Source organism: Acomys minous (genome assembly GCF_964271855.1).
Source record: "Acomys minous genome assembly, chromosome: 5".
Taxonomy (NCBI): domain Eukaryota; kingdom Metazoa; phylum Chordata; class Mammalia; order Rodentia; family Muridae; genus Acomys; species Acomys minous.
In genome coordinates, this window is record NC_140494.1 from 71454449 (window position 1) to 71471672 (window position 17224).

General features: G+C 41.4%; 1 protein-coding gene across 1 annotated transcript; it reads left to right on the top strand.

The window, feature by feature from the left end:
• Positions 1-4358: 4358 nt before the first annotated feature.
• On the top strand, positions 4359-15003 carry LOC311598177 (collagenase 3). Its single transcript, XM_084783128.1, has 10 exons — positions 4359-4508; positions 4598-4839; positions 5522-5670; positions 5851-5976; positions 8599-8760; positions 9845-9962; positions 10727-10860; positions 12003-12162; positions 12667-12770; positions 13742-15003. Exons 1-10 carry the CDS (start codon positions 4380-4382, stop codon positions 13840-13842), a joined length of 1425 nt encoding a protein of 474 aa, XP_084639254.1. The 5' UTR covers positions 4359-4379; the 3' UTR covers positions 13843-15003.
• The last annotated feature ends 2221 nt before the right edge of the window (positions 15004-17224 follow it).

Consider the following 17224-nt stretch of genomic DNA (forward strand, 5'->3'; position numbering starts at 1 on the left):
TAGTTTTGTTTTTCATTACACTATTTCTTCTGGGGAGAGGTTATATTGTAATCACCCAACATGACTTACAAAGCTGAGGCAGGAGGATTGTCTACTGTAGGATCCACTGTAGAATAAACAAATCGATCTGAAGGATGTATGGCACTATGAGATGGGGTGAGTTCAAGGTCCCTCTGGGATACACAGTGATTTCTAAGCTTCCTGGGCTATGGTGTAGGACCCTGTGCATCCCCACAGCATCTGCTTGGGTTATTTTTTAAATTATTTTATTTTTATACATATACATTTATATTATTACACATATATACAGTAGATTACCTATGGCAAGAAGAACTGTGACACAATCAGGAATTATATAAATGCTACATTCTTAGCGCTTTGGCTATTTGTATTTGACAGCCTTGAAGAAAACACCTTTCCTATCTTGGTGTCTCTAATTTTCTGAATGTAAAGCAATCTCCATCACATATTGTCATTATCAACTTAGAACACCTGTCTAGACCTACAAACATCTTAACCCCTAAACAATTAAGCTTCATTGTAAAACTAAGCTACCTGGTCTTCAACTCCATCAGAGATGTAAGAAGGTGTAAACTTGATTATCTGAGTATGCCAGGACTGCAGGTTAGTAGCTTTCCAAATGAAAAGCTGGCAGAGACAGTTTTCTACCTGAATAGCCACTCAAAACTCTCTATAATGTTGGAGCATCTTCTTCAGCCTTCTGGCCCAAAATATCTGACAGACATATTTGTGAGGCAGGAACTACTAAGGAATTGTTTACCCTATCTTGGCAGAGTTTGGCCATCAACTCTGCCTGCATACAAGCTTGCCCTTTTTTTAGATAGAGTTCTGTCTGTGGTAGAAATGAGGATCTTTTGGCCAGTGGCTTGTTTGTCACAGTTGACGTCATCTCCATAAGGAGGTTCTTTGATGCTCATCATTTTCTTTGAGGTAGGTTGGGTGTTTCCAGGAGTTAATCTGTCTCACTGTCAATGAATCTTTAAAGTAATAAAAACATTTAAATGCCATATTCTGCATGTCTCTGGAGCCTTTGTCTTTCTATAGAGTCATATCTATCTGCTGTACCTAAGATGTTTATTCTTGTGATCAAAGTAGACTAATAACTGACATGACCATGATTTAATCTACTAACATTTAATTTGTATATATTATTTCTCCTAAACAGCTTGATAGCACTTTCAAAGTATTGGAAGTAAACCTTGTATTATAATTGAGTTATATCCAGTTAGAGGAAAAAGTGAGGAAGAGTCTGGAACTCATAGGCACAGGAGACAACTTCCTGAACAGAACACCAACAGCCCAGGCCTTAACATCAACAATTAATAAATGGGACCTCATGAGGCTGAGAAGCTTCTATAAGGCAGGTGACACTGTCAAGAGAAGAAAGCGACAGCCTAAAAACTGGGAAAAGATCTTCACCAACTCTTCATCTGACAAAGGTCTAATATCCAAAATATATAAAGAACTCAAAAAATTAAATACCACCAAACCAAATAACCCAATAGAGAAATGGGGCGCAGAGCTAAACAGAGAATTCTCAACAGAGGAATATCAAATGGCTGAGAAACACTTAAAGAAATGCTCGACCTCCTTAGTCATCAGAGAAATGCAAATCAAAACGACACTGAGATTCCATCTTACACCCATCAGAATGGCTAAGATCAATAACTCAACTGACACCTTATGCTGGCGAGGGTGTGGAGAAAGAGGAACACTCCTGCATTGCTGGTGGGAATGTAAACTAGTACAACCACTTTGGAAAGCTATCTGGTGCTTTCTCAGAAAAATGGGAATAGGGCTTCCTCAAGACCCAGCTATTCCACTCCTTGGAATATACCCAGAGGATGCCCTACCACACAACAGGGACATATGCTCAACCATGTTCATAGCTGCCTTATTCATAATAGCCAGAACTTGGAAACAACCTATGTGTCCTTCAATAGAAGAATGGATAAAGAAACTGTGGTACATTTACACTATGGAATACTACTCAGCTATTAAAAACAAGGAATTTCCAAAATTTGTGGACAAATGGATTGAACTAGAAATTGTCATAATGAGTGAGTTCACACAGAAGCAAAAAGAGCTAAATGGTATATACTCACTTATATCGAGACACTAGTCCAAGGTGTACGTCCCCATGAAAAACTGTACCTACCAGGATAGTGGGTAAGAGGGGAGGACATCCTATTGAGACTTTAGGTGTGAGAAGCCTGGGAGAAAGAGGAAATAGAAGGATCCAGCGGGTCCTGGAAAACTACAGGCGAGTCTGGGCCCTGGGGTCCTACGCAAACTATGGCAACAGCCAAGGAAAAAATAAGCAGTAAACCTCGAACCCCTACCCGGACTAGCCGATGGACATTCTCCACTGTTGAGTGGAGAAGGAGATCTAACTTTCACACAAACTCTGGTGCCCCATATTTGAACATGTCCCTTGGATGGAGATGCTTGGTAGCACTCAGAGGAAAGATAATAGGTCACCAAGGAGAGACTTGATACCGTATGAGCATATTCAGGGGGAGGAGGTCCCCCTCAGACACAGACTTAGGGGAGGGGAGGGGAGTAGGGGGGAAGTGGGAGGAAGGGAGGAATGGGAGGATACATGGGATGGGCTAACAACTGAGATGTAATATGAATAAATTAATTTTAAAAAAGAAAATATTAGATGTGAAAAGAAAAGAATAATTGAGTTATATGTGTACAATAACTCATATTAGAATATATATGTGTGTGTGTGTGTGTGTGTGTGTGTGTGTGTGTGTGTGTGTGAAGAATAATCTTACATTTGAATTCTATACCACTGTATCTAGAACTTATTTTGCATCTATATACAAAATTCTACTTCAGGCTTGCACTCTGGCCACTGAACTTAGATCACTTCTCCCTGGCAAGACAGCCATGCTAGGCTATTGAGGAAGAGGTTACAAGTAATACAGATGAGACTTCATAGGCTGAGGTCAGATATTAGGGGAAGAGGGCTCCCCTGTCTGAGTACTAAGGGAGGGAGGGAGAGGGGATAAGGGAGGACTGAGAGATCAGGAGAGAATGAGGGAGGGGGCTACAATCAGATGTAAAGAATTTAAACTGCAGAACAAGCAGGTAACTTATATTGCTAATCCCACCATATGGGACTGGTTCTCAGACTGGCTGAAACATGAATGTCTAGGCATAGACAATGGTTCTTGTTGACTAAAGAACCCTTATGAATTACTATTAGATGCCATTCTTCATACGGCATGAATGAAGATGTACAGATATCTTCTTTCCCTGCTCGTACAAAGAGCAGAAACCCAGCCTTAATTGTCCCATGCATCACACACACCTTTTATACACTTATAATTTAGGACTGTGTATGCTTTCGTAACAAAAGAACCAGACACTGACATTGGAGACCGGACAGGATGCATTCCTCACAGCGTGCTGGACATTGACACCCTGTTTGGAGAAAGTGGCTGAAAACAAAGAAGGGGGAATATAGAAATGTACAGAGAAGATAAAACAAAAAGTAGATTAGCAAATCTACTCCTCAACTTAATGCCTCATTTGTCACTCACAAGATATTTTTAATTCACTTATGTAGAATTCGGCTTAGTTTATTGTAGGAATTAAATGAAATAATGCCTTTTAAACTTGATCAAGAGTAGTCCCTCCAAAACACAGTCCTAATTGTGTCCGTACTCCATGGTCCTAACCATTAGAGTGGCTGCATTCTAACAGAGTCGGGGTAGAGGTGCTTAGACAGGTAGGAAATTCACACAGGTCTCCACAGCCATCAGTCTTAAGACTCAGTCAGCTACAGTGTCTCAAAGGTGTCCAGCTTTGTTCTGGCACATTCCAGGGGCCCTCAAAGGGGACGCAGCAAGGACTCTCACTGCCGTTGCTGAGGACAGAATATAGTTTGAGACCTCATCAGCCTATAAACATTTTGCCAACAGGACTTTGTCTGTCTTTCTGGGAATAAGCAAGCTTACCATTTTCCTATTCTTGTTACCCAAAGAACTCAGAGTAGCTGCTTTTCCTACAAAAGGAAGAAAACAGTTTTGCCCAGTGAAGTGAAAAAATATACTAGCCTCTGCTTCCCCCCCCCCCACTATATCCACAAATATGCTAAAGCCATTTATTTTGCCAGATGGGTTTTGATATCTCCCACTGAAACTAGAGATGCCCTCATTTTCCATTTCCTTCAGATTCTGCCACAAACCACACTTAGGAAGGAAAAAAAAAGCCATGTAAGCATGTTTACCTTCAACTTACTAGGAAGTTAACACACATCCCCAAGTGGTGACTCATCATTATGGGTCTATAAAATAGAAGGTGCTTGCTCCAGGAAGGCACGACTCCAGGCACTGCTGTTCACCATGCATTCAGCTGTCCTGGCCACCGCCACCTTCTTCCTACTGAGCTGGACTCACTGCTGGTCCCTGCCTCTTCCCTATGGAGATGATGACGACGATGACTTGTCTGAGGAAGACCTCGAGTTTGCAGAGGTACAGTATTCTGACAAGCCTGGCATTGCGGGGCATCTCTTAAATCTCCTTTCTCTTAAAAGCATGCTGTTTGGATCTCTTTTCTCTAGCACTACCTGAAATCATACTATCACCCTGCAACTCTTGCGGGGATCCTGAAGAAGTCGGCCGTGACCTCCACAGTTGATAGGCTCCGAGAAATGCAGTCTTTTTTTGGCCTCGAGGTGACTGGCAAACTTGATGATCCCACCTTAGACATCATGAGAAAGCCGAGATGCGGAGTCCCTGATGTGGGAGAATACAACGTTTTCCCTCGAACACTCAAATGGTCCCAAACGAACTTAACTTACAGGTAAAGCAGAGACTTGATTTCCATTGCATGAGTTAGTCTTTTCTTTTAAGTATCTGACATTAAGCAGGCCTTGAGAATTTAATTGGAAGTTAAGTTCAGAATTAGCTTTGATACAAAGTTAAAAAGCATAGAAGTGAGTTACGTTTAGTATTTGATTTTGTTTTTCTGCAAAATTAAAAGTTTATATTGCACTTACTATTTCTAAAATAGCTCTATAAGTCAATGTTAAACATTAAAATTAATAAAACAGCTTGATAAGACTTATTATCATAATGCTAACTCCAACATTATCCTTCAGTGAATGTCTCAAGATACTTCTTTTAGAAATGAGAGAGCAAGTCAGGAGGAGACTCTAGAAACTCTGCTTTATTTATGATGACACTCCAAAGATAGAATATTCCATTCTTTTCCATAAACTTTACAGTGCCATCTTGTTTAGTTCCAAATTTTACTATGCAAACAAAGTTATACTGGAACATTTTTAACTTAAGATGCCAGCTACACAGTTATTTGGCAATGCTTCCCTATTTGATGGACCATTTGGATTTCATTCTTGAAAGCATCTATTATACCTAAGAGAACTTTTAAAGCAGCCATTTCGAATTGAAAAGCAATATTCTAAGAAAGTATTTTTTAAAAAAAAGTTCTATGTTTTCAAAATGGCACTTTCTGTGTTGACTAGAATTGTGAACTACACCCCAGACATGTCCCATTCAGAAGTGGAGAAGGCCTTCAAGAAAGCCTTCAAGGTCTGGTCAGATGTGACACCTCTGAATTTCACCAGAATCCACGATGGTACTGCTGATATCATGATATCTTTTGGAACCAAAGGTAAAGATGGGGCATCACTTGGAAACATGTTAATATATTACTACCCTCTTGGTCTCATTTTTTATTCCTTCCACCAGTCACTCATCATTTTCATAGCATCTGACAAAACACTGCAACCCCAGCCTCTAAGCCAGGCAGGAGTGTGTCTAGCGGGATTTTAACTCTTGCTTCTGTATGTAGAGCATGGTGACTTCTACCCATTTGATGGACCTTCTGGCCTTCTGGCACATGCTTTTCCGCCTGGACCAAACTACGGAGGGGATGCCCATTTTGATGATGATGAGACCTGGACGAGCAGTTCCAAAGGTAGTCTTCCTTATAAGGACTTAGTTCACATGTTATTGGAAGTTGACTCACTGACACAGCTAGAAAGTATACATGCTAAGTTCCAAGCCCCATTTCGCAATTGGGTTGTTTAGTTTTGTGGTGTTTAATTTCTTGAGTTCTTTATATATTTTGGATATTAAATCTTTGTCAGAATTATCATAGTGAGTGAGTTCACCCAGAAGCAAAAAGAGATAAATGGTATATACTCACTTATATCAAAACACTAGTCCAAGGGATACATACCATGAAAAATTTACTTACCAAGAAAGTGGGTCAGAGGAGAGGACATCCTATTGAGACTTTAGGCGAGAGTAGCATGGAAGAATGGGGAAATAGTAGGATCCACAGGGTCCTGGAAACCTACAAGAAGAACTTTATGACAGGCAGATCTGGGTCCTGGGGTCCTCCTCAAACTAAGGCACCAGCCAAGGAGAATATAGGCAGTAAACTTCGAACCCCTACCAAGACTTAACCGACGAACATAATATTATCCACCGTTGAGTGGAGAGTGAGATCTGACTCTCACACGAACTCTGGTGCCCCTTTTCTGACCATGTCCCCTGGATGGGGAGGCCTGATGGCACTCAGAGGCAGGATAGCAAGTTACCAAGAAGAGAATTGATATCCTAAGAGCATATATAGGGGGAGGAGGTCTCCCTCAATCACAGACATAGGGGAGGGGCGAAGAGGGAAGTGGGAGGGAGGGAAGAATGGGAGGAAACAGGGGAAGGGCTAACAATAGAGATATAATACGAATAAATTAATAAAAAATAAATTAAAAAAGAAAGTATACATGCAAATTATGTTTAGCATTTGATTATTTTTCTAGAATAACTAAATGTATATTTTGTACATATTAGTTCTCCAATAGATTTTTTTAACAAATCATTAAGTATGAATAACTTATATGACATTTGTTGTGGCTTCAGGAATAATCTCTTTGAAGTGGGGTCTTCTCTTTTAGGCATGGTTCTGCTTCTCACTCTGGATTACAGATTTGCCTGTTAAAGAAGTATAGTTTATTATAAATATATATTTAAAAAACTATTATGGCTGGATTTGTGCTCTACAACCAAATTGGATGTTAATTGAAATAGATTTTTTTCTTGGCTGAAATAGTAATGACGTAGGTTCAGCCAAACTTCTATTCTCCATTGTTCACCTTACTTGTCTCAGACTTTCTCACAGCATTCACCTACAAATAGTGCTTTGTGAAAGCAAGGTAACACTTTATTCCAAGGGGGCAAGTGGTTTATTTATGAGAATAAAATGAAACTAAGTGTTTAAAAAGTTCATTGAGGAGTTAAATCTGCACCACAGTGATTACCATGGCTGCACGCTCAGCCACTTCCTGCTTTTAAAAGCTCAAAATAAATGGAATGTTAACTTACCAAAACAGCCTCATGTTATTCGAAGTAGGGTAGGGTAACTAAGAACAATCTTCATAGAAGTTGGGTCTTATTATTGACTTAAAGAAAATGGAAGCCATGGTGACGAACACCTGTAATCCTAGCACTCAGGAGGCTGCAGCAAGATCATAGATTTGAGTCCAGCCTGTGATTTATAGGGAGAGTCAATCTCAAAAAATTAAGTGAGTAAGTAAATAATGAGTGAACAGTGAATGGATAGGATAGCTGCCCATTTGCAAGGGATGCCTCTCTCCATTGCATTTCATCTGTCCCTAGAGGGGAATGGGATGATTTTCATATTCATGCTCTTAGTGTCTCATGGGGAAGGGCTGGTTTACTGAGAAGAACATCTAGCTTTGTTAAGGAAAAGTCACAGGAACTCCCAGACTCAGACTCAGGTTCATGTGTAAATCAGAGGTTTGACATGTTTAATTGAAGCAATTGAAAGTATATATAGGAAAAAAATTCTGGGTTTTTCTCAGATGAAGGGCAAGACTGCAATAATTATTGATCATTCCAGTCATGTGACCTTTGATTGCCCTATACTATGCAAGGCAGCCTGCTTTCTTTATATATTGGCTCTGATAACAAAGTGTATTTAATGAACATATAAACACTGGCCGGAGCTCCCCCTCACTTATCTTTCTTGAGGTAACAGTCTCTGTGGTGCTGGAAAACAAGCTAGGGCCTTTGTGTACACTAGGCAAGTGTTCTGTTACTGAGCTGCATCCCTAGCTCCACGTGCTCACATACAGTTTAAAAAGCAGTGTAAACGCTGGTGGAAAGAGCTAGGAGAAGAAGAATGAAAATATAGTGACATGCCTATTATCCCTCTGACTAATGGCTAGAACTATGTGGAACCTTATGTGACCTTCATATGGACAATTACAGATCATTTCTGGCCGCTCCCTTAACCTGGCCAGAGAAGACAAAGCGAAAAATCAGGACTCCTACCATTTTCATTGCCACCTTTACTGACTACTAGTTATCTGAGAACAGTCTATTGGCATTGCTGTAGGTAATTGTTTCTTTGTGCAGGGAGCTAGAGTCCTTACTGTAATAAGGATTGCCGTTTGTATCTTCTTTGAGTAAGATGATGAATTTGGAAAAGATAGATGGAGGGATTGGGGTTTCCTCCATTCCTTCCTCACCGGCATGCCTTTTTTCTCATGGCTTCTTGTCTTCCTTATAGGCTACAACTTGTTTATTGTTGCTGCCCATGAGCTTGGCCACTCCCTAGGTCTGGACCACTCCAAGGACCCGGGAGCCCTGATGTTTCCCATCTACACCTACACTAGCAAAAGCCATTTCGTGCTCCCTGAGGATGATGTTCAAGGAATCCAGTTTCTCTACGGTAACTCTCAATCTCCCAGCTACAAAACCGATGAGCATAGTTGCAGTGTCATAATAGATACGCATTTTCTTTCCATACCGATGACGGCTTTCACAGCATGAGAAAAGGAATCCATCTTTCTGCATCAACCTACTTTTCCTAATGTTTTTCAGGCCACACTTCTTTGTATTTGTACTCTTACCCCTCGTTTAACTTATGAAGTCACCAAACTCTGTTATGCGTGTACAGAAGTAGGGATGAAGATGAGGACATAAACATCTCTTACACATCCTGACACTCCCTAACCACTGCAAGGCCCTTTTTATGGAACCGTTAGTGGTTCTAAACCAACATTTGCAAAGAGAAATTTCCTCTTATTCTCTTCCAATGTTCCAATAGTATTTACAAAGCACTTAGACTTCAACCCAAATATTTATTTCTGGGTTCTGTGTCATAGATACAACTATAGCCACTGCTCACAGTCATCCCTAAAATGCTCTTGGAGAATAAAATCACAACATTTGTTCAAGCCACTCTGTCCCACTGTCACAGTTCTGGATTTAAAGGCTGTTATAGTTGGTGTGGCTGAAGGCATAGACTTGAAGGTGGCAAAGGGTCTTTTCAAGTTTATTTTGTAATTCTTAATTCCATCAAGGTATTGTAGACAGAATTAAGTAGGGGGGGGGGGTAAAGCAGTATGGGGTTGCTGCTTGACACATGTGAGCTGTGGGAAAATTATAAGCACGTGACAGGCCACAGCAGAACTTCTAGAAGGCCAATTGTCACTGAGATGAGCTGCAGTGTGGCAAGATAATAAGGAAAAACCAGCTGACATCTACAGCTGGTAGCATGTGGCACCCTGCTAGCCTGTGGCACCCAGCTAGCCTGTGGCACCCTGCTAGCCTGTGGCACCCTGCTAGCCTGTGGCACCCCGCTAGCCTGTGGCACCCCACCAGAAAGAAGCAGGATTGCTGGCTACTGCAGTGTGAGGTCAAGAAAACTACCGCCCTTCCTGGAAGTGCTCTTTTCTGACCTTTCCAGAAGGATCAGCCCTCCTGTGCCTCAGGAGACCTGGGAACCTCTCACATCTGCTTTGTCACTGCAGGTCCTGGAGAAGATGACCCCAACCCTAAACATCCCAAAACACCAGAGAAGTGTGACCCGGCCTTATCCCTGGATGCCATTACCAGTCTCCGAGGAGAAACTATGATCTTTAAAGACAGGTACTCTTAAGATTCCTTTGTCAAATCTGCATGTGACAATCTCTGGTAAAGCTATGTCTTCAAACTGCCAAAGCATCCATCAACCTTCCTAAAAGTAACACAGAAACAGTAGACCCCAGGGCAGTTTACTTATGTGTTTTGAATGAAATAACTGGTAGATAAATCTTAATAAGATAAAGGATAAATAGAAATCCAATTGGCTTGAAAAAACGTTGAAAGTAATTTCTGCATTAGTAAATTTAATAACAGCTACACTACTTTCTTTCGAGATGGACTGACTCCAAATATCTATGTTGGAATTACAACAGAAACCTATAAGTAATGAAAAATGAAATATTCACCTCAAAATTGTAGGTGGTTGTATCTTGCTTGTTCCTTCCGACCACCTTTGTTATGACTCCATTACATGGTCTCCAAGGTGTTTCCTCTTGTCAGTTTGCAAGGTCCTTGGGATCATGGAAGACCCACTCCGGAAAGCCAACCGTTCATGGCAAGCTCACTTGCCACGCTGAATCTATGCATGTTGAATAAAACATGACTTCAGCCCACAGGAGACTTAGAGACTTCACTAAGGCTCAGTGACATTTCAGATGAGAAGACCCCTGGCAAGAACTTGCGTGGCTAAAGGAACATGGCACTTCTTTCCCCTTTATGGGTACCAGGCATGGCTGTAGCTCCTGCTCTGTGTTGATGTGGACGGTGGTCACTAGCAGGATAGGATTATTGCACTTAACATAACAAACCATGCTTTTCTTTTGCGTTAGATTCTTCTGGCGTCTGCACCCTCAGCAGGTGGAACCTGAGCTGTTTCTAACAAAATCCTTTTGGCCAGAGCTTCCCAACCGTGTGGATGCTGCGTATGAACATCCATCCCGGGACCGGATGTTCATCTTTAGAGGTAAGTCTGCCTTTGGGATGCAATTCCACATGGCCAGCATAGAATGGGCAATGAGCGTGATGTTTCCAGAGACTCAGCAACATGACCATTATCAAAATAATATCTAAATTAAGAAAACAGTAACACGGGGAAAACGGAAAGCACTTGCACTTGTTCTACCAAATGTCCTTAATTTGGAATGCAAGAAGTACATATTATAGAAGGGGCACAGCCCAGTGCCTAGCACGTTTGAGCCCCTGGGTTTGATCCCCAGCAATGCAAAGGAAAAAGGAAAAAAGGTCATGATTATTACACTGGTTCTTTGCTTTATCACACTCATTTCAGGTGTTTCTTTTAGTTTCTCTTAAAAAATAGCTAGCTACGGAAGTGTAGTATACATTTTGAAAATATGAAAAAATTAATCATGATTCTCCCTGCTATTTCCTGATCTATTTTTCTAGTCCTTCACCATGTTTATACATATTTGAGGCCGAGTGTCTGCTTCCTTTATTCCCCAGCTGCGGTGGCCACCCTGTGAGCCCTTAGGATGTTTTTGTTTACACCCCTGACCCCAGGTCCTAGGGTGCTACATGGATGCTCAGAATCTGAGCTCAGATCCTCCTGTTTCCACAGCAAGCACTCTTACACACGAGCCACCTCCCCAGCCCTTATGTGTGCATATATGTGTCTGTGTGTGTGCATGTGTGTGTGAGTGTGTGTGAAATGCTACCCTGCCTAAATGACCATAATGAATTTACATAACATTCTGCAATGTCGTTCCTTTTGTGTGACTCTTATACTTGATGAAACTGCTTTCTAAAGAAAACAAGTAACTTTTTTACTGTTATAAAACTTGAATTTTGAATCTAATTCACTGATCCTAGCTACTTGGTTTTTATTTTAGAAGAATAATGTTTTATTCAGTTCCAAATTTAATGTTCAGAGGCAATACACTAACAAGTTGGTTGTGATGTTTGGCTGGTTCTATTGGTAAACAGGAAGCCCCAGCTTTAAGTTCTGTCTTTGTTGAAAAGATGCTCCTTTTTCTTTGTTTCAGACACACAGAGATCACAAACACTGAGTATATTATTTCTTAAATAGTTTTTTTTTCAGTAAGTGCTCATGTCCTGGAGTAATTAAAACGGTTCTTTCACTTACTTTAGGTAGAAAATTCTGGGCTCTCAATGGTTATGACATTTTGGAAGGCTATCCTAAAAAAATATCTGATCTGGGATTTCCAAAAGAAGTGAAGAGGATTAGTGCTGCTGTTCACTTTGAGGACACAGGAAAGACGCTCTTCTTCTCGGGGAACCAGGTGTGGAGGTGAGGCATCGCCCCCCTCCCCATCACGTGCACCTGGACCTGCACCATGTCCGTACCTGCACCAGTGCCGCTCTCAACTGTCTCTCACACTTGGTTTCCAATTACAAGGGTGGTTTTAGTGATGTGTTTGTATCTTTAAGTTTGAGCACAAAGCCCTGGATTTCACTGGTTCCGTGTGTAACATCCCTGCCTGCATGCCATCCTCTCCCATCCCGCCTCACACGTTAATTTGGTTGTGTACTAGTCCCACATTCCTGATCCATGCCAGCTCCTCCAGACACTAAAGCCTACACACAATCTCATGCACACGTCTGAAGAACAGACACACTCACATCTTCTGCACATGCAAACCAGCCATAATATTCTTTCTTCAGATTGCAAAGTTAGCTCTCAACTTTGGCAAATTTGTTTCTTCTAATCTTTTGCCCGAATTATCTTTCTGGTCATCTGCTTCCATGTTTTTTTTTTTAAAATAAATACAGCTTTCTTTTTCTTATCAAACAGATATGATGATGCTACCCAGACTATGGACAAAGACTCTCCCCAATTCATAGAAGAGGAATTCCCTGGAATTGGAGATAAAGTAGACGCTGTCTATGAGAAAAATGGTAAGTAGTCACATTGCACTGAGTTTTGCAGAAGGGCTTCTGGGCCCCTCAGAAAATGTTCACATACCATGGATTTTAATATAGAATTCAGATGACTTATATAAGCATGACCACTAAGGTATTAGTTGGTTCTGTGTGACTACTTAGCAAACAGAATAACCTGCTTAGAATCAATGAGAATTTTACTTAATTACTAGCAAGTGTGTGAATAACAGATGTTGAACCTAAAGATTACCTTAAATTATATGCAAAGGTATCAGGAGGTAGGGGGTTATGTCATAATTCAAACTAGGGCTGGAGTGGGGAGTAAATTATAAAGATTCATTACTATCATACCTATACAGTTATTTTTTGCTTTAATTATGACAATGGGCGTAATCTCTAACTTAAAAACAGTTAACAAATACCAGTGTTTTTAACACCAAAACTATAATTTGTAGCAAGAAAATTAGACTTGGGGCATAATTTATGTAACCTGTGAATAATTATATATATTTAAAAATACCTCCCTGCCTTGGTTTCTTGAGCGAGGGTTCCTCTATGTAATCGCCCTGGATGTCCTGGCTTCACTTTGTAGACCAGGCTGGCCTGGAACACACAGTGATCCACTTTCCTCTGTCTCCCGAGTGCTGGGATTAAAGGCGAGTGCCACCACACCAGGCTTAAAGATAACTTTAATTAAAGCATAATAACATAATTTCCTCTGTTCCCCTGTCCTCCCTTCAACACTTCCCATATTCCCCCCTCACATTCTCAAATTGTCGTCCTCATTTTCTTTGATTTTTGTTGTCATGTGTCCTTTAAACTAGAAGCAAGCCATTAAAACTCAAGTAAGTTTTTTAAAAATAAAGATTGAGAGATATACAACCTAATGGAGACACTGCCTAGCCTGTGCAGGAGCCCAGCTGTCACAGATTGCATCTCTAATCTTTCTGAAAGTCTGAGATTATCCTGTGTTTCTTTCTTCCCAGGCTACCTCTACTTTTTCAATGGGCCCATACAGTTTGAATACAGTATCTGGAGCAACCGAATTGTGCGAGTCATGCCAACAAATTCCTTACTGTGGTGTTAAGCATCTTTTCAAAATTGTTATTTAAGTGCTAGAGAGCATTTGGGGTAACATTTTCAGATGGGTGGGGTGGTGGGGCGACACCAGGGGGAGCTTAGTTCTGTGAACAAGCTTCGGTAGCTTATCTTTGAGCGTACAGCATCTATCTATGTGGCTGGAACCACACTGAAGAGTTTTAAAATAATGAAATTGAGAACCCCAAGGGTCACCTGATTCTTGGGTGCTACGAAGAAACAAGATTAGTATTTCCCACAGCAAACATGGGATCCATCTGTTGATGAGAGTGAGCATAATTATTAATATATTTATTAAAAAGCCTAAAAGGTATGAAATAAATCATATTTATATAACTATGAATCGTCTCTACAAAAAGTATGAACTTACAAACATGGAAATTTGGGGGAGTGTATGGTGACCATAGATGAACATACATAAGTGGAAACACCTGTAAAAGACACATTAGCAGACAGCTTCCCAAGGAGTGATTTGGGCTTTTCACTGTGAGCATTCAGATTTAAACCTATTTTCACAGAAACTAAGAAAATACCAAAGTCACTAATGGAAGGGGATAGCAGCCACTATGAGGACAGTGTAGGTGGCTTTGCATTAGGCCTCACTTTTATTTTGGGTTGTCACTCAAGGGCGGCTTACATTGATAGAAACAGAAGATTTCTGTTTTTAATTAAAATATTTTAGGTCTTTAAAAATCCACAGAGTGAAATATCAAAATTGTTACAAAATACCTAAGCAGTAGCATAGTTTGTTTTTTTTTTTCAGAAATTATTTGACTATTTGAGAATAAACTATGTTTCAACCCTACTTATCAACCCAATTGTTTTAATTACCTAGTTTTGATACACAGACACTTTTTTAATGACTTGTGTGACAGGAACTAAGGCAGACGTAGTAAGTAGATTTGTTAGGACACAGCCAGCCAGAGTAAAGGCTGTGTCACAGGGACAGTAACCCTGTGAGAGTGCCCCTCTGTGCGCCCCCTTGTTTGTGTATCCCTCAGTGTGTGACACCTGGCACTTACTCACCTGTGAACAGCTATTGTGCCGAGAGACGGTTTTATTAAACTGGGACAATGGAAAAGAAGCATGTATTTGCATAATGTGTTAAACTGTGTTTATGTTGTTTCTAATAAAAAATGTTTCTAACAGATTTTGCTATTTGGTGTATTTGATCTTTAGTGATAATTTCAATTTTTTTTTAATGAAAGAATACCTAGATTACTTATAAAATGCAGCCTCTACCCTCCTTCTCTCCCTCATTTCCTCCTTCCAAATTTAAATATTAGAATTGCTTGTATCTAGCAATGCTGGCATAAATTCTGCCAGAGTTTGGTGGGCCTGGTATTGATGGTCCCTTCTTTTGGGGCCAGATTCCCAGATGGCACTTGCACATTGCTGGGAATCCTCCCCAAGAGGGCACCTGATAGGGAGGGGTGGGCTGGAGTCAGGGTGACCAGCGCCCACTCGTGCTCTGGTTGAGCTTTGCAAGTGCCTTTGTGTCTTCTGATCTGTGTGGGCCTTACTTTCTGTCTTACTTACTGTCTTACTTACTTACTTATTTACTTACTTACTTACTTACTTACTTACTGTCTGTATAGGAGAGAATTGGCAGCTCAAGAGTGGGGTATGACTTTCACACGAACTCTGGTGCCTCACATTTGACCATGTCCTCTGGAGGGGGAGACCTGGTGGCACTCAGAGGAAGGATAGCAAGATACCAAGAAGAGACTTGATACCCTATGAGCATATACAGAGGGAGGAAATCCCCCACAGGAACAGTCATAGGGGAGGGGAATAAGGGGAAAATGGGGGGAAGAATGGGAGGATACAAGGGATGGGATAACCATTGAGATGTAACAAGAATAAATTAATAAAAAACTAAAAAAAAAAAAGAAAACTGGGCCAATGTGGAGGAGACAGCAAACAGTAAGAGGTGTGTGTGTGTGTGTGTGTGTGTGTGTGTGTGTGTGTGTGTATGTTTGTGCTATGTTACATGTCTGGTGGTCAGGGAATAACTTTTGGGAGCCAGTTCTTTCCTTCCACTGTAGGTTCCGGGAACTGACCTCAGATCACTCAGGCTTGTATAGAAAGTTCTTTTCCTCATGGAGCCATTGTGCCAGCCCAAGAATTCCATAGATTTAGAAAGTTTAGGTCCCTTTCAGTTGCCCAGTTCTAAATATTCAAACACAGTTTACACACTGTTAAACACTATTCACTAATGAAAGAAACTTGATTTCTTCCTAAAATGTTTCCCCCACTACAACACTACAGTTGAGTTCAGTCATCGTCAGGTGCTCCTCAGGAGAGCAGCGATGGCTGTGTGAGACGGGAGGCCCTGCTTACCCCTTCCCCAGGAGCTCTGCAGTAGCCAGCACATGCTTCTCTTCCGGCAGCTCCACAGGATGCCCGATCCGTAAGGTCTGCTATTAGAATAAAACACAGTCTGTCCACCTAAGTAATAAAAGTTAGCTGAGTGCCTGCCATGTTCCAGAAGCTCCCGCAGAAGCGAAGGGTAAATGAATGACAAAACGTCATAACTTTTTCTGAGGTCCCGTTCTCTTTGAGGAGACAGACGCTGATAGAGTACGCTGTGTAACTGTGATGCTCCTCAGCCAACCATGGTGCCTATGGAGGCGTTGAGTGGCCCAGGGATGTGGATGAAAAAGGCACAACATGTAGGTGAGGTACCTGAGCTAATGCCCAAGAAAGCAGAGAGTAAGGAGGCTGGTGAAGACAGCCAGTGTGGAATCAGGTGGGCTGGATCTCGGGGGCCCAAGGTGCACTAAAGGAGTGCTTTAAAGATGACTTTGGCTGAATGCACAAATGTGAAGTAAGTCACGATACCAAATATAAATGGATCTCTCTCTCTCTCTGTCTCTCTCTGTCTCTCTGTCTCTCTGTTTCTCTGTCTCTCTGTGTCTCCTGTCTCTCTCTCTCTCTGTGTGTGTCTATCTCCTGTCTCTCTCCGTCTCTCTGTCTCTGTGTGTGTGTGTGTGTGTGTGTGTGTGTGTACCTGTCTGTCTGTCTGTCTGTCTCCTGTCTCTCTCTGTCTCTCTGTCTCTCTCTGTGTGTTTCTCTGTGTCTCTGTCTCTGTCTCTGTCTCTGTCTCTCTCTCTCTCTCTCTCTCTCTCTCTCTCTCTCTCTCTCTCTCTCTCTGTGTGTGTGTGTGTGTGTGTGTGTGTGTATAACTAATTAGCAGCCATTCATTTGAAACTTGGAGCATGCCTATGTAAGAACGGTGAGGAGGTCCTTCTCAGGCGAAGTCCCCTCTCTAACGTGCTGGGTCCCACGGACCCTCAGGATCATTGCGGTCCCCCCACCCTCAGGAAGACTGAGCGTGGGTGGACACATGAGCATCCTTCCTTTTAGTT